The sequence below is a fragment of the Crocodylus siamensis genome, chromosome 5 (assembly GCF_052110815.1).
Source record: "Crocodylus siamensis isolate JL-2025a chromosome 5, ASM5211081v1, whole genome shotgun sequence".
NCBI classification, from domain to species: domain Eukaryota; kingdom Metazoa; phylum Chordata; order Crocodylia; family Crocodylidae; genus Crocodylus; species Crocodylus siamensis.
This window is the reverse complement of record NC_143399.1, coordinates 182,171,572-182,192,732: the sequence shown is the minus strand read 5'-3', so window position 1 is coordinate 182,192,732 and position 21,161 is coordinate 182,171,572. Positions and strand designations below refer to the sequence as shown.

The 21,161-nt window shown below is 43.2% G+C and overlaps 1 protein-coding gene across 1 annotated transcript in view; it reads right to left on the bottom strand.

Annotated features, from left to right (window-relative positions):
- GPR158 (G protein-coupled receptor 158) overlaps positions 1–21,161 on the bottom strand; it is a 394,899-nt gene that overhangs the window by 228,951 nt on the left and 144,787 nt on the right. The window contains exon 3 of the mRNA XM_090047374.1: positions 607–709. Coding sequence (XP_089903500.1) covers positions 607–709 — 103 coding nt within the window. The remainder of the gene's footprint in view (positions 1–606; positions 710–21,161) is intronic.

Here is a 21,161-nt window from a genome sequence, read left to right as displayed (position 1 = left end):
ATCAAGTCTCTTGCTCCATTCTTTCCCCACCTCCTCCTCTCATAGTTGTGCCCTGTCTGAAGAAACTGGTCTAGGTACCATACATTCAAGCTGTACATTTTTAGAAACCCTGTAGGTCATAGGTTATCCACATTTCACTGATAGCAGTTTGTTCAGTCCTGACCCATTTCTAATTACTAATTACGGTATCATAGTTTGGATTCTCCTAGTCAACTAGCACAAAATTAGAACAATTAAAACATACAGACAAAGCCCAGAACACCTACTCAACATTAATAAAACTAAAAATTACTGTATTTTATTTCTTCATCACTCCTGCTCAAATACAGATGCCAAAAAGCTTCCATTCCCCCATAGCAAGAATTCTTTCCATATTTTTCAATTTATTTACAAAATCAAATATGCTTAAAGTAGGTGTGTTTTACAGCTCCTCAAGAGTAACACAGATGACAAACCAAAGGGCTAGAACTTCTTAAGTTATTATATAATCTGAGAGTTGCAAACCATTGGGATTTTACTGTGTAACACTGACTAGGATAAAAGGAGTCTTGCATTATTAATGCTCTGTTTTTTTAACTTTTTTTCAGCTCATGCAAAGGCACTTACTCTGAAAGCTGTTCACTGAAAAGATGGTGGGATGATAGAATCCAGCCTTGCAAATGCATTTGTAGGCTCCAAGCACAAATCCAAGACCTTTAATTGGCATGCACTGTGAGAAAGAAAAAAGGGAAGGGAAAGAAAGTAATGTAGATGATCACACATGTATAGACAGAGACGCACAGTCAATTGTAAGGAAAAAAAACTATATAAGGTACAACAAATAAGCCTTCTTGCAAGAAGAAATGTACCAATCTAATTTGACATTGTGTTTCTTCAGTGATTTTTTCCCCCCAAGGTCATGTTTCAGCTATACATTTTCCCCTGCAGTTCAGATCCAGCAAACTGCAATAACATTTATAGCCCAGCTCATCCAATTGCTAGGCAGAAGTGACCAACTGGCAAATTTGATTTTCAGCACTTTGGAGTGTTGCTTCACACAGGTTCTCCTGCAGCCATGGCAAGACCAAGGCCAACGGTCAGGGATAAGAGCAAATGTAGCCCTAACCTTCCATCAGTAAAAGAACAAATGGACAGAAGGGTCTTCACATCAGTGGATCAGAGGCATAGAAGCCAACACAGTACAAAACTCATACTTCTACACACAAGATCCACCTAATTGGAACGATGGAATAACAGCATGAAGAAATTACCAAAGAAAAACTGGCTAACTGAAAACATGAGCCTGTACCAAAGGGCTTTTCTTTACAGAAAAATATTTTGCCTAGTTACTTGTTCTCAAGCAACTATCTAGGAAGAAATAAAAAGTGAAATTAGTTATAAATTTAGCTTTCACTCAGTTTAAATATCAAAATTATTAACTCAGCATTAATTCTCTTCTGAGACCCATTTTATAACAGCAAGATACCTAGGTATGGTTGTAACACTTCCAGAGAACTCGTGAGAGCACTACTAGGAAGCACACTCCTGCACATCCATTCCATACACACCAATCCATGAAATAAGCCAGTTAAAATAGCTTGAGGAAAGCCCCATCAATGGCTTCTGAGATTCTCATCTCCATTATCCTTGAAAGCAGCAGCAAGTTGCCTCATTTCTGGGTTTGGCACATACAAAATAGGACCAGTTAGATGGGGAGGGAGGATGAGTATGCCACAGAGCAGCATAGATATCCTGTAGTCTCAAAGGTTAAATAAACTAACTTGTCCTGGTGCCGAACTTACATTTACAGACCCAGTCTCAGTGACCGGAAATCAATCTACATGTATAAGTGTACAGAAGTTCCATGCACACAAACTGGTCTAAAATTGCAGCATCGAATTTATGATAAACCTGGGTCGACGTATTATAAAACTTACTCGACATAGGTCAAACTGGTGCTTGGAACCTCTGTACACTTTCCCTGCACAACCCCAGGGCTGGGAAAACCCAGCCAACAGTTGCAGCCCTGGGGCTATGTTTTTCAACCTCACCCCCACACTGAGCTATTTTTTGTCCCCCAACCCCTTGCTCCCCTGCCCTCCCTCCCCCTGCCATCCCACAAGCCGCTCTGGGTGCAGCTGTTTTTATCAGCATTTGCTGCTGCCAGAGCTGAGCAAGAAAGTCCTGGTGCAGGGAGGGGCTGGAGGGATGTGGGGGGTAGGCTTGTCAGAGGTGGGTGTTGAGGGGGCTAAAAATAGTCCCTGGTTCCCCAAACCACCCTGTGAGCCTTGCTAGCTCCTCCCACAGTCCCCAGAAGTTCCCCTGATTGCACCAGACCCTTCTGGCCCCAAGCAACACCCTGTATGGTATGTCTGCACCCCCACCGCACCCACCAATCACATCTGCCCCATCCTCCAGCAGACTGCTTGCTCCCCAGCCCTCCTGTTAGCTCCCCCCAGTCCCAACTTACCTGCTATCAGGTGGCCATTTTGAATACCTTTAATATCTCCTAATGCCCCCAAATGTCCTGATGTTATAAAGAAACTAGAGGGTTCCACAATAGCTCTCTTGGAATGAACAGGTTGAGCAAAAACTATTTACAGTTTTAGGCCTGGCTGTACTCGAAGTTTTAATAGAATAACTGTATCAGTAAGGACTGTGACTTATTTACAAGTTATACAGGGGAAGAACTGAGTGTTAATGTAGTTATACTGATATACGGCTGTTTACACTACTACAGCTTGCTATATTTTATCAAATCAAAATAGGTTATACCTCTATAAGCACTCTCCTACAGTAACTAGGGATGACAGAGATGGGTTTGCATACTTTAAATTATGCCCCCAAAAATTAAAACAATAGATTTATTAATTAGACTGTTCAAGGCCTTGCCTACAACTGAAAATGCTTTTCTCCTCATTTCATCAGGTTTCTTTTTCTCTAGCATTTGTAACTTCATAATCCCATTAAACTGCCTTTTTCCCCACACTCTTAGTTTTTTTCCATGGGCAGGAACCATCTCTTATTATGTATGTTCATACAGTACCTAACACAATGGAGCCCTAATCTTTAAGGCCCCTATGCATTGCTGTAATACAAACATGTAATAATGAAACAGCAAAAGAATATATTGAGACATTTTGGAAAACCATTTTGCTATTTATAAACACATAATAACATGGCATAGAACAGCAGGTAAAAGGGTTAGAAGAGTAAAATGGTTACAGATTTTAGCTTGTATTCTCTAGGAAAGACTTCTCAGACAGAGCTCCTGATGGTTCTTCTCTTCATTCTAATATGCTACATGTTGCAAAAAATATATATTTTTTCCATTTAAGATGGGGAAAAAAGCCTGACTGCTGAATTTTGCGAGCATGGGAATCCTCCTAATTCCACAACTGTAGGGCATCCTCATGAATACATAATAGCAAAGTTTGATATGTTACCATGCACCTGTTCTGTATTAAAATATTTTCCTGATGACTTAAAACATTTCTCAGGGCAATAAGGATTAAATAATCTTATTATCATTATGTTGTTATGAAAGAGTCTAAATTACTACAAAAAAAGAAAACTTCAATTGGATCATATTGCAGAAGCTTTATTTCACCTTAGATCTAGGTCATCATGATTACTTATCAGCTACAATGTTCAAAGAATGTAGGGCTAAATTCTACCCCTTGTATTCTGCATAATCCTTTTGAAAAGACAGGCATAACAGAGGGCAGATTAATGGTCTTTCATTTTAAAAAAATTGAGTACTGAATCATTTTAGATTTAAAAAGTTACAATTTATATAATTCTACAATACCCAAAGACTACTTAGATTTCATGAAAACTCAATTATTTACCTTATGAATTTTCCAGTAAACAAGTTAAGTACTACATCTTAGAAGAGGTCAAAATAAGGGAAATACATCCTTTATAAAGAAGAAAGTATTCCTTATTCTAATGTGGAAATTTCAAAATTTGAAAAAAAAAAGACCAACTCTACTGAAAAGTCTTGGGGAAAAGGTGGAGAAAAACTGAAGTAATGAAATATGTTTGGAATAACAATCACTTATGCTAACAAAATCACATTGTGCCTCATCCTCCTGGGCTATTGCAGGAGTCTCAGGTGCTGTCACAACACAAAGGCCTAATAGGTTGCCCAATTGTAATAGCAGGTACTTGGGGAAGGTACCAATATGATCACTCACATGGCCAAACATGCTTATTGGAACAAACAGCTACTTTTAATAGGTGGGCTTTTTAACATGATGGGTGAGAATATACATTCAATCTGGCACGAGAATCTCAGACAAACAGATTTTCAGCTCAACCTTCATTTTTAACTTGCTAAGACAAATGATCAATATGGAGGACCCATGCCATCAAATATTTTGAGCATGGTTAGGGTAAAGCCATGGCCTAGAAGGACAGCAATTGAAAATAAGAAAGGGGAGAAACAGCAAGAGACAGAAACAATTTGACTAGCATTTTTGAACAAGCTGTTTCAGAAGCTGTCCAACTCTTGCACAATTTAATGGGAGCCCCCAAGGCTTCAGTCCAACAAATATGTAAGATGGAATAACCTTGTTGACTTGACTGGGGTCAGCAAGACTCCACACAGATGTAGGAACCTGTCTGCACCGTTCTCTGCAAATTCAGGATACAAAGCCTAAGTCAGCAGTTCCCAAGATGCTTGAGGTTGCATCCTCAAGTGGGATTTTGGCTTAAAGTCCCACATAAATTCAATCATAGAGGTCAGCCTTGGACTGAAAGTTGAGAGAAGCTGCAAGTCCAGAACTGGAGCTGCTACAGAAAAAAGGTTAGGAAGCACTGTTCTAAGATGTGCAGAGCCTTGTGCAGGCTCTGTGACAGGTGTGGACAACACCCTGAAAGCAACTCTGTACTTTTTTTGTTTTAGAATTGAGCTCAGCTTTAAAAAATGCCAAACACTGTGCTTTCCTCCCTTTCTTCATGTATGCATTATGTTTCTGAAAAGATTCTGGAAAACGATTCCATTGCTAACTGACTTTGGATCTGATCCAAACAGAACTTGGCACTGCAAAGTTGAGTGTATAATATGCTCACACACACATACACGCACAAAAAGCCAAAGCATGGAACTCACCTGGTTTAGGTTTTATTATATAATCAGTGCAAAGCAGAGTGAAAAAAGCACTGTTAAAATGGTTCATTTTGGTAAATTTGTGTACCCCTTTCCAGTTTGGGTTTATCTTCCACAAGTTGCTTAGAAAAGTGGATGACTGGCAGGAAAGTTTTTCAAATCTATATATTCATTACATTTTCCAAGACATTGGCACAAAGAAAATTCTGAATCCATACCTGAAGTATTTGCAGTGGAAATCTGATTAAGAATTATAGGCAATGAATCTGAACACAGGAGAACACTAAGTGCCCAATAGAATGAATTATGATAGTTCACATTTTGAATACTCTGTTATCCACATACAGCTTCTCATGAACAAGCGACAGTCGCTCAGAGATGATTGAGCAAACTATTCTAGGTAACATTTCAAGTAAAACTCAAACAGTTCCAGGACCATTTACAAACAATCCCAAACAAAGGTGCTGTCAAATTCACACATGTTAAATCTGGAAGGGTCTATTAGATTCTTTAGTATGTCCTACTTTAGGACTATAGACCATAATATTTCATCCAGTTGCCTCTTGTCACAGAGGACTTAGGTGCCCTGTTCCTTTAAATAGTGGAAACTGCTAGGGAAAGAGCCCTAGCAGTGAGTGGGGAGTCCTAGCTGCTGGTTACCAGGGCAGCCAGAGTGAGCTAGTGGCTCACACCTGCCAGCGGTCAGCTGACCGGAAGGGGTAGGGCCTGGCTCACATATAAACCCTAGGGCTGAGGCCAGGATGGCATTTCCCTGCCAGCAGCCAAGGGGGAAGGAGCTCTTCCAGAGCAAGCAAAGGGGAGAGGCCTGACTGCAGGTACAGCCTCTGATACTGGTGAGGGACTGAGCATCCCTGGTGTGGCAGCTGAATTTTATGTTATAGCCCAGGGTCTTATGTTTTTTTTACTGTTGAAGACCAGTGGTTTTGGTGAGGCTATTAGGGGATGGAGGAGGCCTCACAGGGGACCCACAGCAGCGTGGGGACCCCAGCGCCAGAGAGGGCACAGCATTTTGAGGTCCACCGACCCCGGCGCCAGAGAGGGTGCAGCATTTGGGTGTGCCAACCCCAGCGCCAGAGAGGGCGCAGCATTTGGGGTGCACTAACCCCAGTGCCAGAGAGGGCGCAGCACTTTGCAGGGCTGTGGAGAGCCCAAGGAGGACCAGGGGGCCAAATTGTAACAAGGCCCAGACTGAACAACGTCAGTTCCATCTGTGAGGCTTGGGGCATGGTAAAGAGGTGGTTGGAGCCGCACATAGCCCATAAAGCTAGGGTGCCCTGACACACCCATTGCAGAACAGGACCCACAAGGGGTCCAGGAGCCTACGGGGTCAGAGAGTACAGCAAAACCATGCCCAAGAGGAAGTAAAGGCAGCCTCCCTATTATATATTTACCATCAAAGACATGGGTGAGAATCGAGGGTGCCCACTGGGTCAAGTTGGCATGGTAAGGGGGCCTTGGAGAGATCACGGCCATCCTGCAGGACCCCACTGTGACACCTCTGTACAGAGGGCCTATATACTTATGTTTGACGAACACGTATTCAGAAAGATATCCAATGGAAGTTGAAGACTCTAAAGAGACAGAAAATTCACTACTTCTCTGGACTGTTTGTTTCATTGGTCAATTACTATCACTATTGAAAACCTATATCTTATTTCCAATTTTAATTTTTCTGTTTTAACTCCCAGACATCCATTCTTGGGAATCCCCTTTTCAGTTTTCAAACAGATTTGGCAAAAGGGTTTACTAACTTCAATTACTTAATATTTGCTAATACGAACTACTGATCATCTGCACTTCTAAAAAAACCACCCCAAACAAATCACTTATTTCAGAAATGTATTCCCTGGTTTGCAAGGTTTATGTTCTCAGCTTTATACTGTTTATGTTCTATGATGACTCACAAGTCTACCACATTAACCTATAAATTATACATTCATGCCCAAGAACAAGATATCCAACTGTATACTTGGAATCAGCTGCTCATGTTCCATTTACCCATTAAACCTAGAAAATACCATATTTAAATTATTTACAGTTAAATAAGCCTTGAATCAATGCAGTCACAATATCAAAATTTATAGAGAACAGCTCAGTTCAGTTTAAATATTTTTAATTTGCACCATGGACATAGTTGGAATAAAAATCTAATAAGATGCTGGCTGAGAGAATTCACTCTTTGGGGCTAAATTCATACTTAATGTTTATGCTGTGTACAACCCCCATGGAAATCTGAACCACATATATTCTGACAAAGTAATGTGGAAGTCAGACATGACTGGTTAAAAATCAAATGTAGGTGATAAAATATTGCAAACACACTAAGTTAATATTTAGTGGGTGCATCTACATGTGCCTATTAATGCACAGTGATAACTTCCAGATGCACATCTCCATGTACACCCAGAATCACAACATGTTGAGCTAGGGCAGCCCAGCCCTGGCTGGCAGAGGGTTTTGGGGCATTGGGCTGGCAGCCTGGGGCTGCTCTTCCCAGCAGAACATGTTGCAGAGGGGCTGCCTGGGAGCATGAGGGTGCTTCAGAGTGAAGCTAGCTGGCAGACGCCCCTGCACTGAAGCGCCCTTGTGCCCAAGCCAGCTCCTCCAGCGTGTACATGTACGCTGTTGCGGAGTTGCTGTGGAGTAAATTGGTATACTCCAGCCCAATAGGGGTGTACGTGTAGACGCAGTAACGTTTACTGTGCGGGTAGGTAGTCAACCACACAGTAAGTCTCATATAGACTTGCCCTGTGTGTGCACAAGACAAGTATTTCATCTATATCAAGGAAATGATGTGGGGAAAACAGTTAATAGGGTAACAGGATAAGACAAAGTATGCAGAGTACATTCCACACTTAATCTGAATAATCACTAAACTTGCCAAATATTTGGACTGTGGCATTTTGAAATAGAGAGATTAAAAATAGTAATTCAACACTACAGCACTCCAACCAAAAAAATGTAATCAGTCTGACTTGGTTTTCATCTAGACTGATGTTTTGTAAATGCTTCAAAACAAGAGAGAAACTGTCAAATTCTTTGTTAGCATATGCATAGCATGATGAAACAGGTAGCTGTCTCTCTATAATAAGGTTAACTCCTTGCTTGAAAATTTAAATGAAAATGTAAGTCTAGATGAGTACTCATTTCTTAGCTCAGTTTGGGAGCAACAATTAAAGAATTCCTGGAATATCACAAGCTATGCTTACATTTAGGAAAGTTTAAGAGTCATTTTTTTTTGTATATGTTCTTAGACACTCTGAGACCTCCCTTCCAAACCTAGTGTTTATCCATTTGTTTAAATATATTCAGTCATCAAATTAGCAAAGTAAGGGAAAGTCCATAGGGTGAAATACTGAGTCCGCCAGCTGATGGTCATTCTATCATTGATTACACTGGGACAGGATTTCACCCATATTTTCTTTCTTCTTCCCCAAGTACATTTCTTCATATGTTACACATGTCCCCATATATGCATATAATAGCCTCATACATGCATATGAGATCTAATGGATTTGCACAGGTGCATAGCAGGCCTGTGCAAAGCAGCTAGTATTCACTTCGGATTCATATTCTGCTGATCTGGGGAGCAGTGATTCAATTCAGTTATTCGAATTATTGTCCCAAATTGATTCAGCCGAATCCAATTTGGAGATTCAGTGGCTGCCGAATCAGCTGAATCACCCAATCACGCAGATCCATCCCCTTCCAGCTTTCCCAGCCCTGGCAATGGCTACCCCACCTGACCCAGCTCTTTGAAAAAAAAAAAAGCTCCAGATCACCAGCTGCTGCCAGGTGGTGGGATGCATAGGGGGTGATCCCTACTGCCCCATGCTGCATGAGTGGCTCTGTTACAAGCCCCTCAACCCCCACCTCCTCTTCAAGCCCCTCCCCATGGCTGCCCTTCCTGTTCCAGCTCCTGGTGCTTTAAGGAAAAAAAAAACCCCAAAAACCCTGGACTTACTGGTTCCTGCCCAGCAGAGGGCGATCCCTGCTGCCCCGCACTGCCCCATGCTATGTGGGGGGCTCTGCACGAGGTCCCTAAAGCCCCAAGGCTGTTGCAAGAGCTGATGAGCTGGGGGGTTTTTGGTTGTTTTTTTTTCTTAAAGGGCTGGAGCTGCGCAGTGCTGGGACAGTGGGCAGGGGGCTCATGGCAGAGCTTCAAACACAGCATGGTGCAGTGGGGGGGCAGTGGAGATCGCCCCCCTGCCCAGCAGCACCTGGTGAGTGGGGGATTTTTCTTTAAAGAGTGGAGAGCTGGGGTGGGTGGGGCAGCCATGGGGGGCTGGGTGAGCGGGCAGAGGTTGGGGGGCTGGGTGACTGGGCAGGGGATGGGGCCTGGCAGGGGTCCCCCCATGGTCCCCTCCTCCCTCCTCCAGGCTCCCCTCTTCTGCCCCCTACTTACCTGCTCTGAGTCTGGCTCCAGCTCCCTGCTACAGTGGGCAAGGACTGCCCAAATCACTGAAGGTCTCCGAATCTTTTCTGAATTGATTCGGAGAGCTTCAAATTGATTCAGACCTTTTTACTGGTACCCTGATTTGATTCAGATTTGGAGATTCAGCCACCAAAATCGGGCTGAATCTCCTCCGAATCAAATCAGCACCTGAAGCTTCATGCAATCCTAGCGCATAGCAACTGGGGATCTAGCCCAATAAGGAAAAACGGTTGGTGTAAGAAAATTAAATCTATTACTTCAGTTTAACAAGACCAAATGGTATTCACATTAACCACCCAATAATTAGCATGATAAAGGTGCTCCATAGCTTGGAAAAGAAAAAATGCTTCTAATAGGCCTTTTCTGTTTCACTTACACCACCAGTGACATTTTATTTGCAGTTTTAAAATACTGATCTAAATGGTGTTTCCACAACAGCAATTTACCTATAATCATAACCATTTGCTTGAATACTACGTGAGGCAAAGCATGCTGAAAGGTCTATTGTTTTACTTAGGTAAGGCTATAAGCCTGAAAAATGTTTTGCCTCACATGAGCCCCTGTTTAAAACATCACCAAAAATTACAGACTTTTCTTTATACATTATTTTAATATCTTCATCAGGCTATAGCATATTAAATACAGGTAGCAGTGTACTTGCTGGTTGTTCAGTTGATCAAATAATTATATCTTTGAATAATATACAAGTTATAATATGCAGTATTTTCTTGGTTTTAACAGTAAGCCAAAGCACTCACAACCCAAGGAATGAGATGAACAAGACATTTCCTCACTAGTTATTAGAATTCACTGGATACTTTTCACAGACCAAAAACAAAAGAGCTGTGTCAAAACAGCTGCAGTACTTTAGGAAGATGCCTAGTAAATGTAAGAAACTGAAGAGAGTTTAAGTTTTAATTAAATCACACTTCAGCTGAACAGAATCAGCATGAGTTCACATGTAAGGAATCCATGATTTAAATGACATTCTTTCTGGTCTGATTGTTCTTGTATCTCCCAGTGTTGTGATGCTAAAGCAGTTCATAAACTCATATTATTGTATCAAACAGAATCAGAATGCTAATATTAGCATCAATGAAATAAAAATAAGAAATTAATGGAGAGAACGGGAGAGAAAAAGATCTACAAATGAAGAATTATCGTGTACATGGTGCAAGTCTGAAGCACAGTATGGCAAAACTACAGGTGTATCACAATCTATCAACTATTAAGGATGCAGAGCTCTCAGTGTAAACATATAAACTATATATCCCACAGTCTATTCCTTTGCAGGAGTGGTGAAAGCATAGCTTCCATCTTCTTAAATCTTGCCGCTATTGCAAGGTCACTCACAAGGAACTCTGCAGAGCAATGTGAGACGTTCCATTGCTGCTGAAAGTATCTAAGCAGAATATAAACACAACTTGCCTTTTGAAAATAAAGTCTTTTTAAAGGAAAACATGATATGCCACGCATAATCTAAACATAATGTTGGAACACGACTGTGTTTGTTTCAGATTAAATCTGCTATATAATACAAAAACAACTTCAAGTCTCAAAACAGAGTATACGCCATTGCAGGGAATCTGTTAACAGCCACCAGAGGGACCACTAATTTTCTAGCTGTTATAACATGTGACCACATAATGCAGTATGATTAATTTGACTAAATGGTCTTGGGGACAGAATTCACTGGCTATTAGGGGAAATTATTAACACAGGTTACATTGTATCTGGAATGCAGTAACAACAGTCAGAAGTAAATATTCTCCCCTCTGTAGGAGTACTCCCAACATTTTCCTAAGTTTTCCACTGAAGTGATGATGTGCCCTTTTCCCTCAAGGAAGCTTGGGAGTTTCAGTCACCTAACCCTGCAAACAGCATCCAAAGGCAGTATCACGCACCAATGGAATTCATGCAGAAGTCCATTGTCTCTGAACTTCAGCTTCTCCTATCTACTCCCAGCTATATTAGCACAGCAAAAAGGAAGGTTTGCTTGAAGGTGGTTTGCACAGTTGAGGAGGAAGCCTTTGCAACAAGTTGCATGAACACTGTTAAACAGCTTGGATGGGGAGGAGAGTAGAGAAGAGGGGGAAAATCTTATGAACCTATTGCTAACTCCCTTCCCTCAGCATAAACGGAAATTCTGAGTGCTATTATGTTCTCTGTTTCCTATGAATTTGTACTCTAGCTTTTATAACACTGATCAAACAACAACTGCACACCAGAATGAAGGCACACCGGAAATCTATCAAAGACAGGAATACCCAATTACCTGTGGGGGCACATTTCTCACAAGAAAACCACTCTCTCTCCCATCTCTCAGTCCTGATCCTCAAAGGAAACTTACAAAACACTTCCCAGAGATAAGCCTATGTTCTCCACTTCATCAGTCTCCTGGATACTAAAAATCATGGACTAAATATAGAAATTGGATTTATGACACATTATAACCTCCCTGACATCTGACTCCCCAGGTACTTCTCCACTATTCGTCCCCCTTCTCTCTCCCCACCGACCCGGCCTGTCTCTCACCCACTGACTCCTCAATCTACATCTTCACTGATGGCCTATCTTGTATGCATACCAGCCCAGCCTCTGGCTTCTTTACTTTTCATGCCCTCCAGGAAGAGCACACACCAACTGCTGATACTTCCTTAGCCTGACGAAGGGTTTTTGAACCCAAAAGTTTGCTTAATGTCCCAGGGATAGTGAGAAATGGGACCGTGAAGCCCCACCTGCAGGGCTCGGTGCAGGAAGAAACACTAAAATAAAGAAATAAATGCAAAATAACCACTTACCGGCAGGAGGAGCAATGCCAGAAGACTGAGAGAAAAGCCCGCGCAGTTATGCAATTAAGGCCAGCGGGTGACATCATAAGGACACACCAGCCAGCAGGGATAAAAGCAGCCACCGGCAGTAGGGAGGGAAGAGCTAGTGAGAGGCGGAGGCTCTCCGTGCCGGCAATGGGCAGAACCAGCATGAACAGGAAGCACCCAGACGTTGGACAGCTGGGGAAGCAGCGAGAGCTCCCCACACCATGGGCACTGAGATCGAGCCCCGGGAAGGGTGGAACACTGGGTGTGACTTCCCCCTTGTGTCATTAAAGAAGTTTGTCGGGGAAGATGCGGTGTGACCAATTCGGTGAATGCAAACAAGAGGTGGAAATCAACCTCGAGGAAGCAGAAGTCGTCCCACTCGACCGCCCCCAGGTAACAGGTCGAGGACCCAGGCTAGGGGAGAAGGGAGAGCAGGACCCTACAGGACCAGCATTGGGGCGGGGGAGACTGCCAAATTTGGGCAGGAAGGCTGGGAAAGCCGACCAGTAGGATACCGGACAGGAAGACCCCTTTCGGGTTCTTTTTTTAATTTCATTTTCTTCATTTTATTTCTTTACCTCTGCTTGACAGGGGCACCCTTAGTCCCGAAGAAGAGAGCCAATCAGCTTAAAGGGGATCTCAGGCCCAGATCTTGGGCCAGCTAATTATCCTTCCCCAAGAAGAAAAGGGGATACCACAGGGTACAAGGAACAGCCACAGTGGAGTGGCAGCCGTGTCAAAATCTGGCGCCCCACCAGAGATTGGTGTAAGGCTGGGGTGTAGGGGAGGTGGAGCCCCACAAACAACCACAAGTGGAGCGGTCATCCCTGAGAGGAGTTTCAAGGCTGAACCCCACACTGATGTAACATTCAAAGACATAGCAGGCGAGTTTGGGAAAGGCCAGCGGGACAACCGAAGCCCACCTCAGGGAACCCATGAAGCTAGAGAGCATACACCCTCTGCTGTCCAGGCCAAGGCAGCCTGCAAGCAGGCATTCAAAGCCAGGCGGGTGCACTTAAAAATCATTTTTCCAACTATGTAGGTTGGTCTAATAAAAGATATCAGATTCACCCAAAGAACCTTGTCTGCCTATAACACTGATCAGCACTTTACAAAGTACTTTGAAAACATGATTTTCACATAAACTTATCACTACTGACTTTGATATTAGTTCATTGATTTAATTTTTTTACAATTCATTAAGCATTTTCATTATCTTCTAGTACAGTAAATACTACAGGTAGTTCTAATGCCACTGCACTGTTATAATTGAGTTTTGCCTGGATCATTTTTATATTTTGCTCAGAAGAACTGTATTTAAATAACTACAATTCTTACAAGCCACTTCTGTCTACCATCAAGTCACATCCTTTACTAATGTTTGATTTTAAAAACCTGCATAGGAGGTCAGTTCTAGGGTCTCATCAAGTGCATTACTGAACTCCAACTAGCTTCAAGCATCAAGGACAACAAAAAGTCCTTTTTCAGATATGTGGGGAGCCGGAGGAAAAGCAAGGGCAACGTTGGACCCCTGCTAAACCAGATGGGGCAACTGACAATTGTCGCCCAGGAAAAAGCCAACCTATTAAATAGGTACTTTGCGTTAGTCTTTCATCAGTCCCATGGGATGCCCACGCCTCCTATGAGATCCGGGTGATGGGGATCCCCTACCCTCCATAAATGCTGACCTCGTGAAGGAACACCTTGAGAAGCTGGATACCTTCAAGTCAGCCGGCCCTGACAATCTGCACCCCAGGGTACTCAAGGAGCTGGCGAGCGTCATAGCCCAGCCCCTGGCACGGATCTTTGAAAACTCCTGGCGCTCTGGTGTAGTGCCCGAAGACTGGAAGAAGGCCAATGTGGTGCCGATCTTCAAGAAAGGGAGGAGAGTGGATCTGGCTAACTAAAGGCCCGTTAGCCTGACTTCTATCCTGCGGAAGATCCTAGAAAAGTTTATTAAGGAGGCCATCCTTGAGGGACTGGCCCAGGCTAACATCCTAAGGGATAGCCAGCACGGGTTTGTTGCGGGTAGGTCTTGTTTGACCAATCTCATTTCCTTCTATGACCAGGTGACCTATCACCTGGACAAGGGAGAAGAGATTGATGTCATATATCTTGACTTCAAAAAAGCCTTTGATCTGGTATCCCATGATCACCTCTTGGCCAAACTGCCCACTTGTGGCCTTGGCTCCACCACGATCCGCTGGCTGGGAAACTGGCTCCGTGGTCAGACCCAGAGGGTTGTAATCGATGGCAGTCACTCATCGTGGTGCCCTGTGACCAGTGGGGTCCCTCAGGGCTCTGTCCTGGGACCCATCTTGTTCAACATCTTCATTAATGATGTGGACATTGGAGTCAGGAGTGGACTGGCCAAGTTCGCCGATGACACCAAACTTTGGGGCAAAGCATCCATGCCAGAAGATAGGTGGGTGATCCAGGCTGACCTGGACAAGCTCAGCAAATGGGCGGATGAGAGCCTGATGGTGTTTAACACCGATAAATGCAAGGTTCTCCACCTTGGGAGGAAAAACCTGTAGCTTCCTTATAGGCTCAGCAGTGCTACGTTGGATAGCACTACAGAAGAAAGAGACTTGGGGGTCATCATTAACCACAAGATGAACATGAGCCTGCAATGCAATGCTGCGGCTAGTAAAGCGACCAAAACGCTGGCTTGCATCCATAGATGCTTCTCGAGCAAATCCCGGGACGTCATTCTCCCCTTGTACTCGGCCTTGGTGAGGCCGCAACTGGAGTACCGCGTCCAGTTTTGGGCTCCACAATTCAAAAAGGATGTGGAGAAGCTTGAGAGAGTCCAGAGGAGAGCCACGCGCATGATCAGAGGTCAGGAAAACAGATCTTACGATGACAGGCTGAGAGACATGGGACTCTTTAGCCAGGAAAAGCGTAGGCTCAGGGCTGATCTGATGGCCACCTATAAGTTTATCAGGGGTGACCACCAGGATCTGGGGGAACGTTTGTTCACCAGAGCGCCCCAAGGGATGACGAGGTCGAACGGTCACAAACTCCTGCAAGACCGTTTCAGGCTGGACATAAGGAAGAATTTCTTTACTGTCTGAGCCCCCAAGGTCTGGAACAGTCTGCCAGCGGAGGTGGTTCAAGCACCTACATTGAACACCTTCGGGAGTAAATTGGATGCTTATCTTGCTGGGATCCTATGACCCCAGCTGACTTCCTGCCCTTTGGGCAGGGGTCTGGACTCCATGATCTCCCGAGGTCCCTTCCAGCCCTAATGTCTATGAAATCTATGAAATTACATAGCTGAGGCAGTAAAAACTAATTCCACTTTAAGTAAGAAATCCCAGTGCTTTGGGAAGGTAGTAAGAATAGCAGAGCTGGGATTGCTATGATTGGCATAGTCTAAAAGACTGATCCTAAGCCCAGTGGCTCACAAGCCACAAGTGGCCTGCAAGGAAAAACTGCCTGCAGCAACAGAACATGAAGTCATTAAAACTGAAGTGGGCAGAGAGAATAAGGTACAATGTTTTCTTCAGCACACAATTTCCTCAATATTGTTTCCCCTGAGACAGTTGGAAATCTGGGCTTTAGAACATATGAACATTAAGATAACACTACTGGAGATAAATTACTAATCTATCTGGGGGAAATAATATCCTACATCATTCAAAGACCAAATAATAGTCATTCACAGTCAAATGTTAATAGTGATGCATAATATAAAGAAAAACAAAATGTAAGAAAAAAGTGTCATTAAAAAAATTAAAATATTGTTAAAAGAAATTTTATTTCTAAACCAGTAGCTCCTAGTATTTATCTATGCCTGTCCTTCATGGGTTTTTTCTTATGTTAATCAACCATAGTTATCTCTTAAAGCTATACATTTTAACCATCAAAATATTGTACTTATTTTCCTACTTGGGCACTGAAACAAGCAGCCCATTTTCCACAGATGCCAACTACTCATGCCCTCCACTGTCAGCAGAGCAAAGGTGGATAATAATTACCTCTGTAGAAGGGAACTTCTACCTAGGAGTTCTATTTGAGCATTTCCTTATGAAACACATTTCAAGGGCTATGAATAAAGGGGCTAGGAATGAGACCTACCTCAATGAGTTTTTTTATGTTTTCATATTTTGCTGCATTCTATCCATCCATTAGTACCATATCAGATGGGAAACTGCACCTGATCCAGAATCCAGTGCTGGTGCTGGCCCCAGCTGGCAGCAGCACCATGTTGTCATCCGGTGCGCAGAACCAGGGGCCCATGCCCGCCAGGAGGGCTGCAGGGCTGTGCCAGATTCCTCCTGGGGGTTACGGGCCCCCAGATCTGCATGCAGGATGACAGCAGGCTGTCTCTGCCAGCTGGGGCCAATGGTAGCACCAGTCTTCCTGGCATTCAGTGTGGGCTGCACTGAGCACTGGTCCCAGACAGCAGTGATAGCCTGCTGTAATTCTGCGTGCAGATCCGAGGGCCCATGCCCCCTGAGAGGAGTCTGGCACAGCCCTGCAACCCCTCCTGGGGGGGCTTGGGCCCACAGATCTGTATGCAGGGTTTCAGCAGGCTGCTGCTGACAGCATTCTGATCACTTCCCCCAGCTTTTCCCAGGGGCACAGGCCCCCGAATCTGCATGCTGGATTTCAGCAGGGTGCCGCTGCAGTTTCAGCAGCAGCCTGCTGAAACCTCTTCCTGCGCCCCCAGGAAGAGCTGAGGGAAGCAATCAGAGAGCTTATTTCCAGGTATACTGTTAAAAAGTATATAGTCATCAAGTTTTCAAAAACAAAGAACATAATATGTAGAAATGTTTCAAATTCAGGGCTCCCCTTCCAGTGGACCACTAGAACTACAACACTAAGTAATACCAGAGAACTCCACTGAGCAACCCTGAATAACAAGGGTTCAAAGTGCTTTAAATTTCCTGACAGCCAAACATTTTTACTGACACATGTTTTACATATTGTAAGTATAACTCTTCTGCCAGGTATTGCTCTCTGCCAAGCTCCAGTTAGAAGGGCAGGGCTCAAATTTAGGGGTTTAACACAAAGCATAGTGAAAAAAAGTTTGTTTATCAGTTAAAACTTTTAAGTAAAAAAATATTTCTTCGGTTCATAAACCTGCTTAACTGCATCAATGATTTTATACCATACTGCCACCAATCCAGGTGTCCCCTACTCACCTCCATACCCTAATACCCGTGCACCATACTACTCCATTCCAGTTCACAGCCCCACCCACCCAGCCTCACTCCCCTTATCCAAGAATGGACTCCCCAAAGAAGCCTACCTGTGACCCATCAATATTACAGGATGGTAAGCAGCAGCAACAGCAGATGGTGGGGGGAGAGTGGGGGAAGGAGGCTCTACAAAGCCTTGAGAGGCTTCCTGCAGGGCACTGTGCTTCTTCTTGGACACCAGGTGGCATTTCAGTGTTCTGTCTGTCCTTCAATCAAGCTCCTGTTGTCCAGCTTCTTTCATAGATTTCATAGACATTTGGGCTGGAAGGGACCTCGGAAGATCATCGAGTCCAGCCCCCAGCCCAAAGGGCAGGAAGTCAGCTGGGGTCATAGGATCCCAGCAAGATAAGCATCCAATTTGTTCTTGAAGGTGTTCAATGTAGGTGCTTGAACCACCTCCAATGGCAGGCTGTTCTAGACCTTGGGGGCTCAGACAGTAAAGAAATTCTTCCTTATGTCCAGCCTGAAATGGTCTCACAATAGTTTATGACCGTTTGACCTCGTCATCCCTTGGGGAGCTTCACAAAACAACCAAAGCTTCACTGTTGGTTTTTTTGTTTGGTTGTTTGTTTGTTTTTTTACAGATTTTATGGACAGGCATTTTTTTCATCTGATTTCTTAGGATGCCTATGCATGTGCTGGCTCATATTCTAACTAGATGCTTCAGCATGACCTCCATCTCATATGTATAAGCCCCCATGGGTTTAAAAATGGCTGCTGGGGTTCTTTATCCTTAAGCCTTGTTGAATGGAGTTTTGATGAAGTATCCCACAGCCATTTTTAAACCTGTGAGGGCTTAATATATGTTAAAGTAAGGTGTTTTAATTAGATTGGCTCACCGGGAACTGCTCTACTTAAGAAGCTCTCCCCACCCCCGAGCACGTATAGGCAGCCTTACTGACTAAATTTACAGTACCCTTCCAATACCTTACCACCAAACCTGTCTTCCTGATCTGTGAGTTTTGTGTTACGCAACTTAGAACCATGCCACATGTCACCTGCAGTATCAAGTGCTATACATCTTGAAGACAGCTAACAGCTTGCTGTATGCATGTGAACAAGGCAGTTAATATTCCAAGGCATACTGTGATGAACCTATAAAGTGAAGGTCATGTTCAATCTCCACACATCAGGAGAAAAATATGAAAATGAACTACTACTTCAGAACTACTGAAATAAAAGACTTTTAGCCCAAATCTATTCAATGCTTCCTTCACCTCAAGTCACTGATACATAATTTCAATCAGGACTACATGCCACACTGATAGACCAAGCCCAAAAAGAATTTCCTACTATGCTGAATTTATTAAGCCCTCCTTCATAATTCAAACAGCAGATAGCAACACCAAAGATATGTAAAAGATGAAGAAGATTTCAGCTTGCACCAAGCAGTTGAATCATCAGAAAAATTCTCTCTTGTACCTGAAACACTGAAATGCTTTATTCCTTTCTCCTCATGGCAGGGTAACCATTGAAAACATTATTTTAAAATCCTGTTAGTACAATTTGGAAGCCAGTTTTCTAGGGATCATTAAGAATGTCAGAAAATTCAATAAGTTGATCCATGGTGCAATTACTTTTTTATCAAGTTCTTGTAAGTTTACCACAGCAAAAGGATAACATTAAAACATGAGAGACAAAGTGGCCTCCAGGAAATCATAGGTACACATTACTCACATATTCTATCAAAAAACCTTGGTAAACAGGGACTCATGAATAACAAATAACATAGTATATTCACTGGAAAGAAAGGGAACTAGCATTTTGTTGCTATTATTCAATAGCTGCCAGGAGCTGGTTCACAAAGAATGATGGACTGGATCTTTTTCTTTCACTGTTAAAATTAAAAAGGAAATTGTTTTCTATTATTAACTGCAGAAACGTACCTCTTGTTCTCTTCACTGTACATAGCTCTCAGAGTACACAGCAGTAGTGAAGCAGCATCTGGTAGTGACATGTTATACATATGCAAACTACAATTGACACAAGCAAGGTACGCTGTGGGGGTTAGCAATAACTTAAGAAAATATCAGGCATGCTCCTCATCTGACGGAGCAAATCCATTTAATTGGAATTTACTACAGAGAAATAGGCCCAAAAAGCACTGACAAGGTTAAATTTTAAATGTGCCCAAAGGAGGATGAAAGCAAAACTACATTATCTTACTTTTTCACTTATTTCAGATCCTCTGGGAGAAGCTCAGGGCACAAATGCTTTATCTTTTCCACTTAGGTAAAGCTGGAGAAACTCCACTGAAAACAGAGGAGGTAAAGCAGTGCAAATGAGAATAGAAAATGGCCTTAGACCCAATTTCTGACTCAACTGTATGACTAATAAAAGGAAAAGCAACATCAAGATTAAGAGATAAGATTTTTGGTAAATAATTTTATTGCTTAAGAGATTGCTTTGTGCTTATGCATAATGAAGTACCCTACTGAATGCCTCTATCTGGGTTAAAAGCTCTGCTAAAATGTGAACTATAATATTATATTTATAACATATGCTATTAAAATTAATTTAACTTGCAAAACTAAGGTCCACCTGTCCTCCAAGCTAGTGCTATGTTGAAGAATATTACAGTATCAGATCACCAGCAGCAGCACACTGAAAAGCTAAAGCCTTTTGAATCAACTGGTCAAAAAAGTATCTCAAGTGTCATACTAGGACTGATACAGACTATTCAAATATCAGACTCCCTGGAGAGAAATTTCATGAATTTCATGAGTGCTCTGGGAATGCAAAAGACTACCTTGGGGTACCACCTCCATCAAATAAATATCCTTCTAGAGGCAAAATACAATAAACATGAATGACTATCTGTCTGACTGATTTGATGGGGTTTTGCAATAGGGCATCCTTATTGGAGGTGACTGAACAAGAACAGAATTTATTCCTCAGATTCTTAGGTGACTGTAGCAATGTGAGGTGGTGTGCGAAGGAGAATGCCCTGCTCCCCTTTCTCCCTTCCCCGTGATCTGGGAGTGAAACTTTCCTGGTATTATTTGTTAGGCCAAGAATTTCCACTTATCACTGCCCCCACACCCCTTAAATGGTTGCAGTCTAACAAATCACATAATGCCCAAATTATGTGATGGGCATTAGCCCTATAGCTGTACTGCTTTATTTTTCCTCCCTGGTCTGTACTCTATCTTATTGTCATGGATTTCTTTTCCTGTCGACATAAGCTCAAATGCCTCCCAAGATCAAGGAAACCGAGAAGAGCTCTCTTGCTAAGAATATCCTTAAGATAAGTCAAAGAGGGGTGCTCATAGCTTAAGAGGAGGGATGTGTAGCAGGGCAAGGGGATGGGGAAAGCAGAATGCCCCGTTTGCCCCCTCTCCGTTACCTGTGGCCCAGCAAAAGCCACAGTGGTTCTGGGTGAGGCAGCTGGAATGCTAAGCGCAGTACTGCAAGAAATACAGCCTGGGTGCTGCAGACTGGAAGTCCCCACAGGAAACAGCAGCTGCTGGAGAGACAGGCCCCGGCCAGGAGTGCTCCACCCAGTATACTGAACTCCAGGGAGCCTAGAGACTCGGATGAAAGGAGACACAGCCCTGACTCACTCCAGATGGGTCCTCCTTCCA